The sequence below is a fragment of the Apteryx rowi genome, unplaced genomic scaffold (genome assembly GCF_003343035.1).
Source record: "Apteryx rowi isolate R43461 unplaced genomic scaffold, aptRow1 scaffold_527, whole genome shotgun sequence".
NCBI classification, from domain to species: domain Eukaryota; kingdom Metazoa; phylum Chordata; class Aves; order Apterygiformes; family Apterygidae; genus Apteryx; species Apteryx rowi.
The window spans coordinates 475,313-490,924 of NW_020450791.1; the positions used below are offsets into that span (position 1 = coordinate 475,313).

Genomic DNA, 15,612 nt, shown 5'->3' on the forward strand with positions numbered 1-15,612 from the left:
ATTACTTTTAGACCAAGTCTTTTGTTAACTAAGTGAATCCATTCTGATTCAGTCCATTAATCAGCAAGCTTTAATCATAATTATGATAGCATCTTTTTTATTTTACAGGTAATATTCTTCCCTTAACCAGTAGTTACTGAAGGACTCAGTGCAATACATGCTGCTTGTGATCAACTAAGTCCCATTTAACATATTCCAGGGCAAGATGCAATGATAACTGTTGCTGCATGATTGCAACTGTTCTGTGACTGGAATCATGCATCTAGCACCAGCTGGTGCTAATGGGGGAGGGTGGAGGGGCACCAAGACACCACCTTCTGAGTAAGTGTGCCTGAACTATTTAGTTTATTCTTCAGACACGCATGCATCTATGGTATGGACAAGGCTCAACCTTTTTGCCTGGAGTGGGTACCTCTCCTTTAGTTATATGCCCTTATGTAACATACCACTGCTGCTTGGTAGATGAGATTGCGAGATCCTGCAGAAGTCCAGGTGCCACCTGCCACAAAGACAAGTGGAACTGACTGAGAGCAGACTTTCTACAAAGGCAATGGAGACACAAAAGAGTCTCTCACAAAAGAGACCAGCAGGTTATGTGATTTCTTAAAGTGCTGAGCAACATGACCCGATCTAGCAATGCATTCAGGTACATGATAAAGTAGCTCTAACAATCTCCTCAAATACACCCTGGGGACACGTGCTGAATTTAAAGCCGAATCCCTCCATTCTGTTGATGTGCATGCTGCTACAGGCTCAGGGAGCTTCAGTTTGTTGGGACCTAGGAAAGATCCAATAATTGAAGGAGCTCTCCAAATCCTTCCCTCACTTCCCTCCCCCAATCCCAACCTCTCCTATCCTCATTAATCTTAGCAGTTCAGTCAGTGTCAGTTATGATGCTCCGAATTGCACCCTGTGGGCTGCAACCAGTATCTGTTGGTTTATGCTTTCTTTTGCAAATGATGCTGTGTAACAGAAGAATGAAATAAATACAACAAAATTACTGAAACAATTCTTTCAACTTATGAAGTGAATGTGCTTGCATTGGATCTATTTTATTTTGCTGCATTTTTTTCTTTTCAATAAGGCTAAGGTAGTCCATGTTTCGCTGGATGGTCGCAGCATCTCCCCTCCGGAGGGCTTTCTTATCCGTAAGGGACCGGGCAACTGCCACTTTGATTTTGCTCAAGAAATTCTCTTTGTTGACTACCTGCAGCCCCAGCTGATTACTAGAGCACACAGGAGGTAAAGAAGGATGTTTTACTATCAAAACCACACAATTTCTCTTAACTGTTTAATATTCTTTTGTATTCTCCATTGAAGCAAATCCATATGAAGCACCTGGATGAAAATACGAAGTACCCAAAGCAAAATGTTTCATTGCATTTTTTAAATTGCATACTGTTTCCAAGGTTTCCTGAGATCAGAGGACAGTCTGTTCCCTAATCTGGGGATTATTGTGGATTGGTTTTGTTTTTTCTCTGATTTTATTCTGTTCTTTTCTGAACGAGCCAAGAGTGCGTGAAGAAACTGGAATTTGTCTTGGTTATTTTTGCAGGACTGGTTCAAAGAGAATGGAACGAGCTAGTATGGACTATGAAGCACCTTTAATGCCATGTGGTTGTATCCTTCTCTGATATTTTCTTCTTTGTTTTATTATATATATAATACCTTGGAATTAGGTACTGCAGTTATGAATTCTGAGCCTTTTGAATCCAACAGTTTCTGGTGTTTCAGGAAAGTGAACAAGACACCAAGAGTATGAGAATGATATCATTAAATACAAATTAAGAAGAAATAAATGAATTATATAATATAAATGTATGACATGTCTTTAGATACTCTAGTAGCTTTTTTTTGTCTTTTATAGTCCATCCAGGGTGGAGCTAGCACATTAGCACAGTATCTAGCAGTGCCTAGCAATTAATGCATATGGAAGAATATAAGAATATGAAAAACATGTTTTAACACTCAGAATACCTTGCTAGTCCCCAGCAGTGTGCTGTTCAGAGACTGTCTAAGCCAGAAGTGGTCTCTGCATTTTTGCATGCCTTTAAAAATTCTGCGTTGCCCTTCTTTGAAATCTGTCTCATTTAATATCTTTAAGGTTGGGTGGAGTGGAACTGTGCAATATCTTTGCCATTTTGCTTGTGGCTTTTTAAACTTACATTTTCCTAAATAATCACAGCCTTTTTTGATCACACTTACTGTCATGCCATCTGTCTATTTGACAGCCCTTTTAAATCCATTAGTTTGATGGAGACAGCGAGGTCTCGGCAATACTAGGTTTCTGCCAGTTTCATGAAAATTGGTGGCTGGGTAGAGGACGTATAAATGAATGCTCCCATTAGAGAGAAGTCTGCAGTACAAATTGCATCATTATGTTTTCTGCCATTCAGTTTAGGCATATTAGCTGGCCAGTTAGATAACTCAATATCAGGCAAATGCATATTCAGGAAACATAGGAAGGCAGTGTAGGGACTGTGGCGTTAGTAAGTGTAGTATATAAGGAGGTAGGATACAAAACTATAAAATTAATTTGTTCTTCATCTGACAGAAGAACATATGTATGTTCTTATCTAGCTGTATCAACTGCAAGGGTGTGTTTGTGTGTGTATTTTCAGTGATAGAAATGGCAGACTTCTCATCTTAAAAGAAAATTTATTCAATGAAGTTTAAGAAACAGCGAGGTCAGAAGTGAACAACATTTTATTTTTTCCAAGCACAGCATAATTAGATAATGGAGCTTTTTGCCACAAGATGTCACTTCAAACAAGGAAGGATTGAGACTGATTGGACATTAAGAACATTCAGAATGGTAATACTAAATACTGTGAGTGTTGGAAGGAAACTTCCCCCCTTCAGGGATTAAGTTGCTTTTTTTAGGGCTAAAAATACACCTGATGGGTACATACTCTACCATATCTACCCATACTAATGTTTCTTTTATATATTTTTAAGAAAACATTAGGTAGTGGCTACTGCTGGAAATGAAGACTAATTGGATTTTTTTCCTAAATGTTTTTTTTTTCCAGTTCAATCACAAATTTTTGGATTTGAATAGGAAATACTGGATGAAATTCTGTGGCTGTCAAGGAGATCTGACTAATCTCTCAGGCTGTATCTGCAGTCGTAAAGAAAATGGGCAAGCAGCCATCCTCTAACCTCGAGGCCAAAATGCATGGCACAGCTTGGACCCATTCAGCTGAACTCCTTTATTCTGCAAAACGGAGTGACCACATTCAAACTCCTCTGGCCTCTTAAACTGTGAATCTCTGTTACAAATATATGTAGCCTACCTAGGCGTTTAGCTAACTAGTCCTTCTAGTGTCAGAATCCTCTCCTAAACTGCAAATGCAAATGTCTGTGCTGTGCGTTTCTGAAWAATGAATTTAGTGACATAGCTAACTGCCTTGTGTGATCTGCAGCAAAAGAATGTCTCACTGATTGAGGAAATGAAATTGTAGACTATGTGATTGGAGAGAGTTTATCTGGTAAATTCTTTTTTTCTCCAAGGTATGTACTTAGGTCGCTAAGTCATTGAGAAGATAACCAGATATTGAGAGGTGGGATTATTAAAAGAATACGACAAGACTCTATCCATTAATCCGGAGTTTAGAAATATGTGTGATGTTCTAGTATGTGAGCTTGCAGCCAGCTAAACCCATTAATCACAGTGTATACATAAAATGGGCTGCAGAATAATTTTGGAAACTGCAAATTAAATATTCTGTTAGGACAAAATATCAGAATCAAAATTTTCCTTAATAGCTGCTTGTTGTTAGTTATTTTCCAGTTTCAGCTTCTGACGAGTTGGGGTGATCCATACTACATTGGTTTGAATGGACTAGAGTTGTTTAATGAACACGGAGACCAAATCTTGCTAACTGAAAACAGTATCCTTCTACAGACCAAGAGCCTCAATCCCTTTCAGATACGCAGTTTGCTCTCTGGCAGACTGTCATGATATCACTTGCTACATACTCAAAATTGCCAATGAAACCCTATGTGATTACTTTGCTTGGATTCTCTATATTTCAGGGGTGATATTTATTTTCATGCATTTCAATGTATTCTATATAGTCCATAACATTTCTTATTGGAATGGGATGCATCAACAAAGCAGTTTTTCTAGACCCTTTTGATCTGCTATTTCTTTTCCAGCTATGGGTTGTTCTGAGGGCAAGGTTAGAGAAGGAAAGGCTAAAGAAGGGTATGATCTCCTCTGCTATCACCATCCTTTTCTTCCACGATGTAGAAGGACCAGAAATTTTGATGAGCTCCAGATTCATAAGAAAAGGTTGAGCTCACTTCTTTGGATCTGGGGGCTTTGTTGTTTGTGTGTTTGGGTTTTTTTGGTGTTTTTTTTGTTTGTTTTTTTGGCTGTGGAGAATTTCAGTTGATTGTGGTTTTCGTTTTTATTTGATCCCATGCCTTGGCATTGATCCAAAATTCAAAGTGGCAGCACCAAATGGAGAGAAATAAGCATCTGAGAGATGTCTTTTACTTTCAGTGTTTACTGCCTCATTTGTCTAGCTGTATTGCCTGTTCTGCTTGTGAAAAGGCCCTTACTATTCCAGTGCTTACATTGCAGCAGCTTCACCCCTGAGCCAAAGCTCAGACTTTGCTGCTGTTGCTAAGGCCTCTGCTTCTGACCGCAAAAGATCCATGAGTACAAAGAAATGAGTGTTGATGCCAACTGCTTCAAGGGGGTTCAGTCATCTCTAGTTCTGGTCTTTTCTGCTGAACCTATAAGCTGATGAGCCTCATGCTTTCAACCAAGTAGACTGGCCTATGTGCTTGGCTCAAGATGACCGTTTGGCACTGACTAGCAAAAAGTTAGTCTTTCACCAAAGCAACTTTACCAGATTAGTACCCTTAAGGAAGGTGCATCCCTCTGCCTCATGGCACATTGCACCTTCTACTACCAGTTTGTAATAGAGAATCCACTATAAGAAACCAGCTGAGACACATCTCTCTATACATTTGAATCAAGAAAAACTGCTGAATTTCCACCATCTCTTCTTTTTAGATTTTTATACAGGCATTACATGATGTCTTCCAGTTGATTGTTAAACAGCACTAATAATTGTTGCATGTCTTTTCCTTCATTCCAGAAAGGAAAGTGTATATAGGAAGGTATTTTTATTTTGGAATTCATATGTGCTAATATGTATTCCTATGTATTTGTCTTGTGCCAGGCAAAAAGAAAATTTTTGCCTTATATTTAGAGCAGGCGATGATGGGTCTGTGGTCCTTGACTCCCTATGGGAGTCTCACAGTCACCTGAGAAAACGAAAACATTTTCAACAGAAATAAGATTTCTCTCTCTCTTGGAATCTTCCATTGTACCACAGGAAACAGATTTTTCATAACTCTTTTTCTGGAGCTTTAGGCTATTCTAGGAACCCGGCTCAAGTCATGAAGATAAGGGCTGAGACTTTGAATTTGATTCAAGGTTCCCTGGGAAACCAATAGAGGGAATGAAGGACGTATCTGAAAGACTCATAATAATCAGGGTTACTAAAGAGTTATACTTCAGTGCTCTGTACCAGCTAAAGTCTCTTAAGCGCTGAAAGCTTCATATCCAAGTATATAATTAGGTAGTTCAATCACATGGAAGAAACAGTTTCTTAGCCAGCTAGAAAGGATTAAAAAGTGTGGGTGCTGCATAAACTGTATATCTCTAAAGATCTTCATTGCCTAATATATAGAAGTTGCAATGAAAAATGAAAAAGGTAGACTCTTTTCTGAGCAGTGTTTTTATTTATATGTTCCTTGATGCATTATGAACTTGGAAAAAAATAGAGCTGTGATGGAGAAGAAGTATTTTGAAATTGAAAAGTGGCAATAGATTGTCTTTAGGAGCAGGAGATCTTTAACTTAAATGGTGCATCTTTACAGTATAATGCAATTACCAAGTAAAGCTATCTCAGCTGGTTTTGAATGATCTTGTTTCTGTATCTACAGTAACAGTGCTTGGATGTTTTAGGGTCCCAGAAAGAGCACATCTGTATTAATGCAGCGCTAAACGTGATGGTTCAGCTACTGAGTTTGGAGCATGCTTTTCGTAAGCAGTTGAGGCATTGCTGCATTATTCCTTAAATACTTTAGAAATGCTTCCAGGCTCAGGCCTTTTAGAAAGGAGGACAAGAGGAAATTAATGTCCCTCAAACGGGATTGCTAGTGGTTTATAATTCTGAAGACATTGCCATCCATCCACATTCCCCTGTGCATCTTTAACACAGATATGTTTTTAACACAGATGTGTCTCGTCAGGAGAAAGTCTAGTTATCTAGAAAGCCTGTTCAGTAGAAGGTTTATTCTTTCCCTCTCAAAGAACTGATTGAAGGACTTACTAGATAGACAGTTATTGTGACTTTTTTTTTTTAAATATATATCACAAATCTCAAGGAACTCAGCAAAACCTAGTCAGACTGCCTATTTCCTACAGGGATATTCTCCTTGAGATGTATTTCATAGGAGGAGTTTTTGCTAGTTCGTGCTAAAAAAGGGCCTTTGTCACAGAAAAAAAAGTAGGAAGTTCTCATTCTTGATAAGGGAACTTTATTAATGAAGTCATAGATACCTACTTTAAAATAAATGAAATGAATCTGCTTAATTTCTTAGCATTTTAAAAATAACATTGAGTGCCAGAATCTGTAAGAATTGTCCTGCTTATAGAAATGGATCCCCAAATTCCTCGACTACCAACGTAAAGTAGTTTAGAGTCTTTTACAATTTGCACTACTGTAGTGGAGAATACTTGCTCATGGAATCTAGAAGAGCAAACACGAACTTTTAAATATGATATTTCTGAAATGTTCTTTGCAGTTATTTAAGCTTAAAGTTTTGTTTCAGATGTTGCTGCTTTTCCAGATAGTGTCAACATTTTAGAGGATGTGTCTGGAGACATCCGTACTCCAGACAAACTCATTGATGGAGTAAATGACACAACTGATGGCAGACATATGTGGCTTGCACCAGTTCTTCCTGGTGTGGTATGCATGTCTACCTACTTTTTCCTTTTTCATTTCATTTTAGTGATGTGCGTAGAGGTAGCTAGAAATATAAAGGTAAAGGAAGGCCTTTATAATTTTTAATTAAATTTGATATTAGTAAACAATGCTGAATGCCTTTCAGAAATTCTCTGTTCCAGTTTCTCTCCATGGCACAGAGAGCAGCTGTTTGGACTCTGAGCTTTATACCCTCCTTGAGTCTCCATATTGCCACAGCGGAAGAATTTCTAGCGATAGTCAGTGTTTTTTCAGTTGCTTTCATAGTTACTGGCAAAGGAGTTTAATATGGGTGTGTTGTGCAATAGATGCCTGTTTAAATGGGAGTGGGCTGAGATCTTCAATTGCTTTTAAAAAAAGCAACAAATGTTCCAACAGTGAGATTTTTTTTTATCTCATTATCTGGCTTGAATTCTAATTCATAAATGAGAGATGACAGTATTTCATATCCTAAGGCCCCAAGCAATTCAGCCCTTTTAGAAGCAGCATGTTTAAAATACAGGGCACCAAACATCGAATAAAGAAAAGTAGATAAACTTGGATAAGTTCTGACTTTAAGTTTTGGGAGAGGACACTCCTGTGCTGACCTTTGTTCGACATTATTAGCAAGTATTTATTTCCTAGAAGAAGATGGATTTCAAAGGTAACAAAATACAAATCTAAGGTGTGATATATTATAACTTACTGTGGTGGGAATATCTCTACTTCAGAAGTTACAGTTCTTAATTCTTTGCTTTTGATAATTAATTAATTCAAATTTGAAAATTAATTCAAATACCATTAGATGCTGCAATACAGTAGATATAGATAAGAGAAACCTTTTATGCATACTTGAGACTACTGACCACATACATTTCTTAGGGAAGTAGAAGGTAATAGTCTTTGTAATGCTTGAGGCTCCTAGTGTCTGAATCCTGCATCTTGAATGCTGGTAAACAACTTGATAGGATGCTCAGGTGTCTATTATAACATTGTGAATGATTGACTTGACAACCATCTGAGTTTGTACATCTGCTGTGTGCTAATCTCTGTATAAAATACATGCTTGCAGAGGCTATTTCATTTTGGCAAAAGGAAAATAACAGTAACTGGAGTTCTAGCACAGGCACATACCGTTTTGTAGAAGGTGGTATTATGTCTAACAGAGAGATGAACACAAAACATTAGTGTTAAAAGGGTAAATGGATTAAAATGTGATATGCAGGAGGGAAGAGTAAACAATGAAATGGTCCTTTCTGTCTCTAAACTCTAGCAAGTGATACCTTTTGTAGATCCACATAATGGTTTTCTCTATACCATCTTTCAAGGCTCGATTGTAAAGCCAGGAAGTACAAATGGCTGAAGCAAGCAGCGTATTAACCATTATCCTCTGTAGTTAGGATGCTGGGCAAAATCTTGTGCGTACTTAAGTCCTCATTACTAGGCTGCTTTGAAACATTCCAGTGGCCTAGAAAACAAGGTTAGCATTCTCTATTTTGGAAAGCTAAAAAAAGCTTTAAGAAAATTTTATATAATAGCCTTTCTATTCCTTTCCAATTTTCCGTGTTTTTTGTCTTTTGCAAATGTATGTTTGTTATATGTTTTGAATACTTTGTTACCCTGTTTCTGATTGTCTTTTTATTTATTTGTTTGAATGTATTTTCCATCAGCATTTTCCATGAGACTAAAAACAATTGCTACTGAGACCTGAACCCATATTTTCTTTTGGAGAGTCACAGATACAAACAGTTCTATTGATCCCATCTAGTTCTTTTTCTTCAGTGCAGAAAATGCATCATGATTTAATACAAATACAGTGTCGTCTTTGGAGAACCAAGGGATTAAATCATAGAATTAACAGTAACATCTGAGATTGGTTTCCTATATCTTAATCTTTGTCCTCAATAATTTCCCTGAAAGTGAAACAAACAGTATCTCAAGCCATAATTGTTTGGCAAGCATCCTGAGAATTGTCTCTATATTGCTGTTTGTGCACCTCAGACCAAAGTTGCAGAAGTTCTCTTAAGAGCTTTAAAACTCAGGGGATATACAAAGATGGATTCTGTGTGTCTGTGTGTGTATATATGTATATAGATATATACACACATGCACATACCAGTTTCTCATCCTGATGCACAGCTCTGTATTTGGTTGATGAAATGCTCATTAAAAGCAACTGTTTCCCCAGCTGAGTAGGAGTCCAGGATGACAAGCTCAGATGTAGATGTCTACCTTTGATGGGCTATATGTACTTTTGAGAGGACAGGTCTGGGTTAGAAACAACATCTGAGAATTATCAACAGATATAATAACTGAACTTAAATCCTTAGCATCAGCTGTTCTCTAGCTATATCTATTTAAATACAATCCAGTTTTGATGGATCATATGTTAGAATTTCATTTCTTTGGGGGATTTGTGATCTTAAATATAAATGAATTCTTCTCTTTTACAGGTGAATAGGGTGTATGTTATTTTTGATGTGCCTACTACTGTGTCAATGATCAAGTTGTGGAATTATGCCAAAACACCTCAGAGAGGTGTGAAGGAATTTGGTGTAAGTGGCTTTTGTGTGTGGTTTTGGTGACTGAGCTTGCTGTGAGTTCTGTATTTATTTTCACAGACTACTAAAATGTGATTCTATATAATCTCTAAGGATGGGTTTCATCTCACCCAACTCTGCGTTTTAATACTAAAATGACTACTCTGTGCTGGTCTTCTGTGCTGCCTTTTGTGTCCAAGGAAAGAACAGTTTATCTGATCTTCCTTAGATAATTGTCCTGGGATGACGCTTTCCTTTCTCCATTGGCTATAGAACAGGCCTAGAAGACTAGTTTAAACTACATACCCAGCTTTTAGACAGCTGAAGTAAGGTGAGATTCATTCATTCCAAGGTTTAAGTGATTTCATTTCAGTCAATAAAATGTCATTTATGTAAAAAAATGAAATATATTTTAATTCCCTACTTGGATACTTCATTTGAAACAGTCAGTGAGGAGACAAAAACTGGAGAAAAAGAGAAAAAGCACCACTGGCTAATGGAGAGAGATGGCAATTTTAGAGGAAAAAGGCTAAACTAATGACTGAACTTGTAAAACAAGTTGGGCAAAATGATTTCTAGTTAAGTGATTGAGAAGACTGCTGAAAGCAATGCTTGCTCATTTAGATACTGTTTGGGGTTTTTTGTTTGTTTTATTTCCTTGAGCAAGTTGATTCCTAGACTTTTTTTTAATCTGTTTATTATCTTTAGCTTCTTGTGGATGACTTGCTTGTGTACAATGGAATCCTGGATATGGTGAACCATGTAGTATCAGGCATCCTACCCACCTGTGATCCAGTGGTCCCGTATCATACCATTCTCTTTACAGATGATGAGAAGATTTGCCATCAGGAGAAGAGGACCGTTATTAGGTATGTGAGTGGATCTTTATTGGAATAAACATTCTTGTTTTCAAAAAAATGTTTTCCTGTGACTAAAATCAGCAATATGTGTGTTGCTATAGAAAATTCTCTTCTGAACTATACTCCACCTCACTTAATGGCAAATGGTCAATCATTTTGAATCGCTGGGACCAAGTAAACAGCTTTATTTGTAGGTATTTTTTAGTGTTTAGTAGGATTCTTGATTCACATTTACATATGCTTTCCTGGCAGCCTATGATAATAAATACAAAATAAAGAGGTTAAGCTGTCTTAGAGAAGAAAGAATAAACCCCAATGATTCTACATTATAAAAAATTAGGAAGCTAATGAAAAGGAACGAAACATCAAAAGTAGTCCTCTGATTTGTAATAGGTGCTACTTAAGGAGTCAAAATTCTGGTAGTTTAGAAACATTCTAAAATAATGAACATTTTGATTGAGAAATGAGTTCAGTTCTGTGGAAGGACCCTTTCAAACAACTAAGTTGGCAATCTCATACATTCATAGAAAATACAATGAAATACAGTGAAAAATGCACTTACAAAACATCTAGAAAGTCAGGACTGTTAGGAAGGAAAATAAAAATTGAGAGAAGAATTTATTTTGAATGAGATTGAAAATTGAAAAATTGAAGGCTTATAAAAATAAACACTTTCTCATATAGAGAACAGTTAACAAGAACATTGTGCACATACATCATTTGAAAAGAAGTTGCAGCTTTGCATTCGAAAGCAGCATATGTTTCATTCACAGGCATATTAGGATATTTAGAAATAAGTTAAGAATCCTGGAGGGAATGTAAGCTGATTCAGAACAGAAATTTGCATCTGCCTACTCTAGTGTTTCCTTTGTTTTTTCAAAAGTATTGGCTTTTTGCCACTGGTACTGTCAGAAGTTGGAATAAATGATTATTGCTTGGACGTATTGTGTTAGACTCATGTTTTTGTACAAATGGCTGTGTTGTCCTGGTAAATTTTGCAAGTAAACAAATTTTCAAATGAAAAAGTTACTGAAATGAAAATGTCTTGAGGAAATCAGTTTTTTAGGAAATTTTTCATTGGGAGACAACAGTGATGAGGGGAAATAAATGTTTATTTCTTCAGCTTAACACCTTTGTATGAGTTGAAGCTGTTCTGTTGGAAGGAGAGAAGCTCCAGCTGTAATTGTAGATCTTCCTCTTTTGTATAAATGCAAAGCAGTCACAACTTTGGACATATTCATAAGACAATTATCCTTGCATTTAGTTTTAAGAAGTGTATCCTTTCTGTATCACCCATGTTGCACGATCTGTTTTCCAGTCAAGAATATGCTGAGTCTCTTCCCTTCTAGACCTCCTGTGCAGGAGTTTTCTTGGTCTGTCTTCTTAGCCTGCTTTTTAGTCTTCTATTCCTTTTCTTCATATGGTACCCAACTAAGGTATAGAGTAGTTTGGCAGTAGAAGGCAAATCTCTTGCTACTTGCTGGAGGATGTTCTTGCTTTTTAAGGGATGTTCTTGCTTTTTAAGGGATGTTCTTGCTTTTTAAGGGATGTTCTTGCTTTTTAAGGGATGTTCTTGCTTTTTTTATACATTATTACTTCTGATTTTGGCATATTCTCTTTAGCATGTCGCTATGCAATATTTAATGAACCCTGAACTTGAGTCTGATATTATCAGTGGAATAAATTCTGATTTACTTCATTATCAATTCTCCTGCTTCAGTTTGACATTTTGAGACATGTTACATTTTTCTCTAAGAAAAGAAAGCTAGGGCGTGCAGTATTTATAGAGAAAAGAAAAATATACTTTTTATTTTCCAAAGGCATGTCTGTTTTGTTTTTGTCTGTGTAAAAGGTAGATGTTATTAGTGATTTCTTTAGCTTTCAATTCAGCTCTCATTTTTTTCTGTAATTTTTTTAATTGAATTTTGAAGTTAGTGCTTCCTTTCCATAAAGAAATTAAGATTCTGCAGCAGCTTGCAAACAAAACTAGTCATGGTAAATTAATTTTGTTTCATTCAGAAAATTCTGAAATAATGCTATATCAACATTACAAAGCAGCATTAAGTTCCACACAGGGATTTGCTCTCTCATTGTACAGCATTGATTTAAAATCTCACTTAGGTTAATGTGGCTCAAGCTGTGTGTGCAGGCCAGAAGATTGTGGAGTGAATGCAATATTTATATTTGAATGTGTGCCTGTGACACTAAGACTGAAGAAATACTTCAAGTAGGTGTAGATAGAATGCCCCAGCTTTTTAGAAAGTCTCATGTAATGTGGTTGTGCTTTGTAAATTTGTTTAGCCTCATGGACCTAAATAACATATTTGGTATCCTTTTCCATGACTCTCATGATTTTTCATGATACTGAGTTTTGGCCATTGAACTGATTCTGATCTTTTCAGCAATCGTGTGGAGGATCAGGATGTACGAATGATGAATGAAAATCAAATTGTCACAAACACCAAAAAGAAGCAGGTTACAGCTGATCCAGGTTAGTTCTGCTTTTTACAATTTTCTTTTGCTCATTTTCTCCAGAGTCAGTGTGGATAACAGGCATTGTTATGGACCTGAACTGTGAAAAGTGGGGAGACTTGTACCTCTCTTATATTTTCAGCTATACTTTTTCTGTCATAGGAGGGCAAACCTGGAATATCATACTTGGATTTTTTTTTTCCTCCCCCATATCTAAATCTGAAAGTGGATGATACAAATCAAGGACCCCTATGGGATGTAACTGTAGCTTATATTGGCACATACAAAGTTGTCCTTGGGATAAAACTGACTTAAAGGAAACTGAAAACTGGTGTAATTGTACGGGCCCAAAGATAGCTTTCCAGTTAATAAACTCAGTGCGTCACTAATTAGATGGTTGCTCCTCCTCAAGCAAACCCAAAATCACAATAAGTGAAACTGGGGAAAACAAAACATTGACATTATCTCTACAACTATTTTTCTCATTGATCTTTTCTCTTGCAACGGGATAATTTAGAAGAAAGTGCTTCCCCCACACACACCCCAGGGGGGGAAATACTAGGTTTTATTTATATGTTTGAAGAATCCCAGTCATTCATTGTATTTAGGGAGCTATTCTGAGTAATTTACATTATGAATTCTCAGCCAAGCCAGTATATTCATGATTGGTTTTCTCCCTTGAGTGTGACACTTTCTCCAATTAGTTTCTCTAGGAAGTGTTAGAGAAATTATTCGATGGCTTTTAATAAAAGTGCTGTAGGAGAAGGATTTGAAATGCCATTGCCTGTGCAAATATAGCTTCAAAGTTATTAGTACATTAGCACTAGCTCTGTTAAAACTCTCCTAAAAGCAGCTCTGTGCATGCTGTAATAACATCTTGAGTCGCAGCGTAGACATACCCTGCAGACATCCAGCAAAGAACAGCTGTCATTGCTGTCGCATCTCTTGTCCAAGCATTAAGGAGACAGGATACCTTTTTCCTCACTTAAAAGTGGGTCAGGCCTCATTTGTCACTTTGAAGTAAGCAGATGAGGATTATCTGTTTTCATCTGTCCAACGTCTCCTCTGTAGCACTTACTGATACCACTGCTAGAGTGGCTGATATAGAATCATAGAATGATTTGGATTGAAGGGAACCTCAGGAGGTTTCTGGTCCAACCTCCTGCTCAGAGCAGGGTCAACATGGAATTCAGACCAGGCTCCATAGGAAAGATTCCATGGGACTGTTCTCATAGGGAAAAAGATTTTCTTTATTTTTCTTCTCAGCCTGGTCATCCTCTTTTTTGAAAAAGGGCAGTATTTTGCCAGCATTGAGTTCAAATATTGGTTTTCTCCTCACCCTGTTGTCACATCCTTTATCTTCCTTTATTATTTTTTTCCATATCCATCCTATTCCCTAAAAAATAATCCCGAACCCATGATAAACTAGCCAGATCTGGTCTTTGAAATCACTAATGTAAAATATTTCATCAAAATGTTGCTAAGAAGGTGGTCCACAAGAAACAGCGAGTGATAGTGCACTCTGATTTAAAAGGGAACCACGGTGTCATTCTGCCACAGTTGCTTTCCATGTGACCTGTCTGATTTGGCTTCTGCTGCCTTTCTGAGCCTATGTGCTGTCTGTTGCAGGGACAGAAACTGGTATGTAATGTCCACAAATGCTTTTCAGTCTCTAATTAGAAATGGAATAACAGATTATGCAATTACATCATTATCCTGATTCAACCGGATGCTGTTTCATATCCTGGCTCTCTGATTCCTCCATCTATAAGGGAGAATTTGGTACCACTAACTTTCACTGAGACACATTACTGAGAAGAGTAGCTTAGCTTTCTCTCTGGGGTGGAAAGAGAAATGGGCATGTTTCTTCCTCTTTTTAGTCTGCGACTTCACTATTTAATACAGATACAGTCTTAAAATGGAACTTAATTTTCCTTAACAGCATTACGTCCAAAAACCTGCATATGCGATAAAGGACTACTGAGGAGGAAAAGATAACAAGGGATTGTGATAAAGGACTACTGAAGAGGAAAAGATAACAAGGGATTGTGATCGGATAGTCCTGAATATATCCAGCCCTAGATACTTGCCATCTAGTTCTCCAAGATATGTATCATCTGAATGGAAGATATTTCCTGCTTGCTACTGCGGAGCCTCCTCCTGTCTTATGGGAGGAAGTTTTATTCACTACAGGAAATCTTCTTCAGTAATGAATTTTAAAGCATGAACTTTTCTGGTTTTGTTTTTGTTTTGTTTTTTATTGTCATCATCTCCACTGCCTGAATTTTTTTCCCCTCTCTCAATTGAAAATCCAGGGAGGAAGGAATGCAAATGAATACAAACCTTATTGCTAGCTGGCGCCTGTTCCTGCCAAGCACCAAGAATTTGGGTGAAGCAGGATGGTCGTAGCAAGATGTCTTTCAGAGTATTTCTCAAGTTTTAATTCCTAAGTGCTAGCTGGTTGATCACAAAGCTCCCCACCAGAAGGATGCGTCTGCTGTGTTTCTGTTCAAGTAGACTATAAACAGTTATTTGGAAAATGCACTTATAGGAGAAATATTCTTTATGTCTCTGTCTGGGCTGCCACTCTACCTTTTCACGCCCTGGCTCCTCCAGGAACTGACATTATATCTGACATTTGAAGAGTTTTTGCTGGGCAAGCAGAAGTATGGTGATTGCCTTTAGAAAATGGAGAACAGAAAGTGGGTTTATCAAGGTTTGATAAGGAAGTTTTGTCTGTCGCTTTTT

The 15,612-nt window shown here is 37.2% G+C and overlaps 1 protein-coding gene across 7 annotated transcripts in view; it reads left to right on the forward strand.

The window, feature by feature from the left end:
• KIAA0556 (KIAA0556 ortholog) overlaps window positions 1-15,606 on the forward strand; it is an 83,005-nt gene extending 67,399 nt beyond the window's left edge. For 5 of the 7 annotated variants that reach the window (XM_026080579.1, XM_026080580.1, XM_026080581.1 and 2 more), the window contains 8 exons: window positions 1,085-1,242; window positions 1,556-1,620; window positions 3,783-3,893; window positions 6,859-6,998; window positions 9,446-9,547; window positions 10,241-10,401; window positions 12,795-12,883; window positions 14,807-15,606. In XM_026080579.1, coding sequence (XP_025936364.1) covers window positions 1,085-1,242; window positions 1,556-1,620; window positions 3,783-3,893; window positions 6,859-6,998; window positions 9,446-9,547; window positions 10,241-10,401; window positions 12,795-12,883; window positions 14,807-14,862 — 882 coding nt within the window. In that variant the 3' untranslated portion in view covers window positions 14,863-15,606. Of the gene's footprint in view, window positions 1-108; window positions 1,042-1,084; window positions 1,243-1,555; window positions 1,621-3,782; window positions 4,298-6,858; window positions 6,999-9,445; window positions 9,548-10,240; window positions 10,402-12,794; window positions 12,884-14,806 lie in introns of those variants that run through there. The other 2 variants (XR_003255888.1, XM_026080583.1) reach the window with 2 other exon arrangements.
• The last annotated feature ends 6 nt before the right edge of the window (window positions 15,607-15,612 follow it).